We start from the raw sequence: 6,329 nt of genomic DNA, 5'->3' as shown, positions 1-6,329 counted from the left end.
TGTCCTCTTCCTGCCTAGCACCAACTACGCTGAGCTTTCCGAACACTGCACATCGTTCCATCATACAGCACATGTGCCACACCAGTTGCCAACATTGCGATGAACCGACGTGTTACATGACCGACTTGAATTACGTGTAAAACCAAAATATCCCGAACTTTTGAGAACAATATTACACGACAGACCTCATTTGTAATTGCACAGCACAATGGAACAAACCTAGAAACCCCACGCCTTGCTCTGACAGTGCACTGTATTTCCCCTCAAAAGTTAAAGGACAGCTTTTTTATTTTTTTAATCATTAAAAGGAAAAAGGTAGGACATTCTACTAAACCACCACAGCTCGTACGGCCAATCCAATCTTTTAGTCAAGGCAAAATCATTTTAGTTATAAAGTAAATTCTCCACTGCTACAAGAAGAAAATAAAAGAATTTGGAAACAACAAAAAAAAAAAAAGAAGAAAAAAAAAAGTTGGGTTCATATAATCACCTCCTGGAGGTGCCTATTAAAATCATTATAAAATTATGCTAATAAAAACTGTGAACAAATAATACACAGATCAGGATATATGTATTGACTTACTAGCATCTTTATAAAAATTTGAAGATATACACAAAAACACATCAACATTTATGGAACTGTATCCATTAAACTTTGAGAAGACAACACAAAAAACCTAACAAAGAGCTAAGATGTGGTTGACTGTAAGCACTTTGAGTAACATTTTAATTTTAAAAGGTCAATATTTACATACTACGTTAAATGCCTTCCCCCCCCCCCCCCCCTTCTTCTTCTTTCTTGCATTGTATTTTGAACGCATGATAAAGAAAGAACAAGATAATGGTTGCAACAGATCTTCCAAGAAATTAACTTGAGATGCTCAGATTTAACTATGTGCTGAAAGAGAACATGGCAAGAACACATCCCTCTAGCTTTACCTCTACTTCCTTTGGATTTTTTTGGGAGGAGACAGCAAATGGATCTAAAAGAGCTGTATCATACAAGCTGATCATTGCCAAGACATCCACTTTTAAGTTAGGATTTGAGAACTAACAAAACCCAAACATTTTAACAGATGACTCACCTAATTGCTACTTTTGCTACTGAGTTTTTTAAGATATTAGAGAGAGATGGTGACAACACAGGGTGTGAGTATGTATGTATGTTTATAATAAAATGCATATAGACACACATACATATAGTATGTTTATATATACCAAGATACCCAGGTACTACAATAAGCAGCTAAAATGACCACCACCAACCCGCCTGTACCCTGCCTATGCACAAACAATACTACTGCAACCACCTTTAAAGGGGGTGCATCTAGTCATTAAACAGGCACTGCTTACGTTGCCTCCAACATCTAAATAGACCTGAGGTGAACTCAGGTCTTTACTCCAAAGCCACACATTCGCCTCAAAAATTTATTCTTTTTAAACCCCAACTGAATAAAAATTCTTAAAACTGAAGTTGGCTGAACCTCAGCCTCTCTGGGATAGATTCAAAACCCAAAGCAGGAGCATTTCTACAAACTTCTTTGATTTTTGAATCAAACCCATATTCTTAGGCTCCAAGAAACTCTCTAATGTCAGTAACATTTGCTTCTGACAGGACAGCTGATCAACTGCAGATGTTCCTACTGCTGAACTCAGCTGCTGGCCTGTCTGGCATTTGCATCTAGCCCAGATTTCCAGACATGCACTATTATCGCTCCACTCTGAGATGTCTTGCCATCCTTCTCATTGCAAGAAGCTGCTCCCTAACAGTGAGATGAATAACTGTTTAATGACTTGTTTTAAAGATAAGCATTTAGTTCTTAGAAAATAAAAACTACATAACCTGAGGAGGCAGCGTAGGGGTCCTAGTGCTCACGGTGTGAGGAGTTAAGCAGCACGGGGCAGATCACCTCGCATGAGTCTTCAGGGTCGGCTCCCACCAGGCACCTCCTACCTGCGGCTTGTTCTCTGTCCTGGGTTTGGGTCTACCTGAAGCACTAATAGCACTTTATGCGTAGTAATTGTGCTGGATGTTAAGTATTAAGCACAAATGGGGAACTACACAGACAGGTGCAAAATTCAAAACTCACTTCCATGCAAAAGTGTCACATCACTAAGTTGTAAATGGGCTTAGAGTATCCTTTCAATTTCTTTCCCAGTACAATACTTCCAAAGTACTACATTATTCTGTATTGTTTCAATGAACAAAGAGCAGTTTTACCTAGATTTTTGACAGTATTTTATTATTCAATCATTATTTTTAGTAACATCTTCTTAATTGAAAATCTGGACCAAAACTGTAAGAAAGCCAATTAGGTCTCTGTGACTTAGTTACCAGAAATCTTAATAAAATAATTAAAATTAAATAAAAAAAAAAAAAAAAAAGAACTATATGGTACTTTATGATACTATAAGCTTCCTTAGTTCACCTTCTACACTTGGCATGCCTGTTTTGGACCCCATTTCATTACATACCAATAGTGTTCTCCTGCGGTCACTCAGGTAACAAACCTGTAAGGTTTCTGTAAGCGCCCCCCTCCAAGCAGCAAGTGGAGTGCTTAAGAGTATTCCTAAAATAAAGGATGAACCAAAAGCTCATGGTCTAAAATTAAGGAAATGTTCATAAAAACTGGAATCCAATATAAAGATGACATTGTAATAAGTTTATTCAGAAGTAACTGAAAAAATTGTTCCTTTGGCAACACCATCTAGATGGTTCTTAACCAAAAGGAAATATTACGGATTTTACTTTGAATAAAATATAAGCTCCTTAATGTTTGCACATAATTTTGGGAACTGCCACATTCACCAGCAGATTCACAGTGTCCTTATAGTCCTGTATTTTATCGGGAACACCACATCAAACCAAGTCCTTTCAGTTATGGGTTTCTTATGGTTCAGCATCAGTCACAAAATAAATCCCAAAGAAAAAAACCCTAATAAGAATAAAGCATAAGGCAATCATTAAACACTAACCCAAGAGAACTATTAGGAATGCACCACTCTTCCTATGTAACATTTTTGAAATGAGCCACCAAATATTTCTTTTTCCTTCTATCTGGCAGCATCATCTAAAACAACCTAGTTACAACTTGGAGTTCACTACCCCACAATGCTACTGAAGGGCAAAGATCCTTGTTTTTAAAACCCAAGGGAAAATACAGCAATGTTATTCCTACACAGGGTTTTATGGAATAAGTGGAGTTGGAAGGTGAAGATGGAAGTCTGTGTTGGAATAGAAAAATGCAAAGACAGACTTAACTTATTTACAAAGATCCAAACTACAATTTTCCAGTGTCACCTCCATAGCTTCTCAGCATACTGCTGTTCAGTGAAGTAGACCACGTTTAAATCTATGCAAGAATACCTTCTATGCTCGCAGATATACAATGTAACTATATGTGTTTTGTTTAGAAAAGTGAGTTTTCATTCAAAACTGAAGATAAGAGCAACCATTATCAAATATTCTTTGCTATGAAGAAAGTTTTTAAATCTTTCGATGTAAACGTTCTCTCTCAAGTCACTGTGATCACACAGTAGGATCTTGAAGAACAGTGTCTACGTGCATTGAAAGCGTTTTGAAAAAGAATCTGTAGTTCCATGTGGTTACAATAGAACGTGAACAAACCCAACAGAAATTCCACCTCTGCAGATCCTCTCAAGTTCTGCTCTTCTGGAGAACATCTTGCTGCTTTCTGTAGTTCAACACAGCAATTAAAGACTAAGCTGAAAGGTTTCACAACCCGATGGTTTTGCCACTGTGCCTCATGTAGCTCCACAGTATGCTTCTGTTAGTGTCAGGGTTTCTCTCAGCAGCCATCACTCAACTATCAGTGCCACATTTATGTGGGACAGATCTATCATGTGCCTGTTAAAAGTTAAAAGAAATTTAATCCTGGTACTCAAACTGAATCTAGGGGTGGAGAACAGACAAGGAGGTTCTATGAAAGTCACTAATAAACAGATGCTTGGTTGGATTACAAGAAACATTGAGCAGAGGAGACTGATTTAATCTTTTGAAGGGAGGGAAGGAACTGAAGCAGCAGCAGCGTTTAATTATTTACCTGTGGAATTTCTGTTGAAATGCTAACGCATGTGCTGGCTCCTTAAATTTTGCTATGGCCTTCCGTTGCTGAGGAAGCATCTGTAAACTCTGCAGAGACAAAAAGCAAAAATGTATTTTTAATATTATCTTAAAGTTCCACTTAAAACCCCCCTCATTTTGCAACAAACTGATGGAAATTCTGACATATTTCTTTCTTCTTATTGGTGCCCAGGGAATGGAAAGAGACTTCTGAGACTGCAGTCAGGGACGCAGCTGAAGGTGTTTGAGCTGTTGCATTAAGCAACTGTACCAACTGGAAACCCCAGACCATCACACGTTAAGCAAAGGCAACAGCTCCTCAATTCTACCCACACAGATGACCCAAACCCTGCAGCCAAACTCACACCAACTAAGTAAGAAACATTCAACTGGGCAGAGCTCAAATTCACGCACAAGCACCTGGAGTCATTCACCTGATGTACGTTAAAGGATCAGGGCTTTCCACAGGTCAAACAGGGCAAAATTAGGAAAAAGAAGTGGTAGGCTTTGATCTCTAGACTGCACATCCTCACACCGCTTGACCAAAAACAAGTGGCTAGCTTTTCATAGACACTAACCACCATGAAACCCTGAAACACTGAACCACCATGAAAAGGGCTTAGGTCACCACTTCCAAATCCTCCTAGTAATGGGAAACCATGCCACACTCATCTACCCAGACAAGTCCATCGGATATGTGCTTCCCATACCACAAGAGCAGCATTTCACAATGCTGCAACGATCAAAAAAACCCCTGTATAGTACTGACCACCCCTCAGCCAGGGCTTTGGAGAACTCGTGTCCTTGCTCCCTACTGCATCAAGAAGTCCAGGTGATGCCAAGATGGTCTCAGAGAGCAGCCTTGTGGCCTTGGTGATGAAAACTTACCAGACTTACTAAGATTAAAGTTGATGCTTTAAGTCAGAATTTTAGGTATAAGAGCGTATTTTTCAATAAGACATTTGACAAACTCGAGACGATGAAGTTTTACACATCAAGTAGGTACGCACCCAACAATCAATGAGAACATGCAACAAGTATTCAGCATTGCAGAATATTCACGAGAGAAATACTATGATCCTGTCATTCCACTGCCTGTGAACACAGGCCACAGAAATTTCACAGTAACTAGGTTAAAACTGATCTTCTGAAGGCTTCAATTATAATTGTAAAGCTCCATGCCATGGCAACTATGGCGACTATCTCACAGCAGGTTTTGCATGTTTAATGGCCTATGCTGAAGCACATTCATTCCAACTGTTCTTATGGCTCTGGCTGCAGAATTAAAGAACTACTAATATTCTTCTTTCCTGTGCATAAAGTATTTACATAAAGCCAATCCAGTCTTGTACTGAGCTTATATATATTTGGATATATTTACACACACACACATATGTATGTATACAGGAACCTTAAAGCTTTTCTAGATTCCGCTGTAACCTCCTGATGGATAAATAGAAACATAATTCTCTGCTCCTGCATCTCTCCTGGAACACAGCAGCATCCCCCTACATCTGGATGATTCCAGCACTACGATGGTCAGTCTCCAGGATTCTGAACTTCACCTGCAAAAATTCTGTATCATCAATTCTGTATTATCATTAAAAAAGTACCACATATCTTTAGAAAAACAACTCTTCCTTGGGAAACCACTTACAACCGCACTCACTGATATGTTTTAAGGGTGACATACTTCGAGATCTTTCAGTGAAAGAATTTTTAATCCAACTAATGTTTTCCCTGTTCATTCAATCTAATGCAGCATTTTAAGGAAGATGTCAAATTCCTAGGTTAAGTCTGCTACTAAAATTGCCTACTTATCTCTTTTTGAACAGGTAATCGGCAACTCACCAAGCCAAGTGCCAGGTCCTACACTTGTGTAGGGGCAACCCCAGGCACAGCTACAGGCTGGGTGGAGAAGAGATTCAGAGCAGCCCTGCAGAGAAGCACTTGGGGGTGGTGGTTGGTGAGAAGCTGAACATGAGCTGGCTTCAGTGTGCGCTTGCAGTCCAGAAACCAACCGTGTCCTGGGCTGCATCAAAAGAAGCGTGACCAGCAGGTCAAAGGAGGTGATCCTGCCCCTCTACTCTGCTCTTGTGAGGCCTCACTTGGAGTATTGTGTACAGTTCTGGTGTCCTCAACATAAAAAGGACATGGAGCTGCTGGAGCAAGTTCAGAGGAGGTCACAAGGGTGATAAGAGGGCTGGAGCACCTCCCTTATGAAGACAGGCTGAGAAAGTTGGGC

The 6,329-nt window shown here is 39.7% G+C and overlaps 1 protein-coding gene across 1 annotated transcript in view; it reads right to left on the bottom strand.

The window, feature by feature from the left end:
• Window positions 1–3,034: 3,034 nt before the first annotated feature.
• The window catches only part of RBM33 (RNA binding motif protein 33), a gene marked incomplete at its 5' end in the record, with an annotated part of 86,496 nt that continues 83,201 nt past the window's right edge, over window positions 3,035–6,329 (bottom strand). The window contains 2 exons of the mRNA XM_010018991.1: window positions 3,035–3,868; window positions 4,065–4,153. Of these exons, the coding sequence (XP_010017293.1) occupies window positions 3,820–3,868; window positions 4,065–4,153 (138 nt within the window). The remainder of the gene's footprint in view (window positions 3,869–4,064; window positions 4,154–6,329) is intronic.

The sequence above is a fragment of the Nestor notabilis genome, unplaced genomic scaffold, assembly GCF_000696875.1.
Source record: "Nestor notabilis isolate BGI_N333 unplaced genomic scaffold, ASM69687v1 scaffold6017, whole genome shotgun sequence".
Classification (NCBI taxonomy): Eukaryota; Metazoa; Chordata; class Aves; order Psittaciformes; family Psittacidae; genus Nestor; species Nestor notabilis.
Note: the sequence above shows the minus strand (reverse complement) of the source record. Positions and strands in the feature narration are given on the sequence as shown.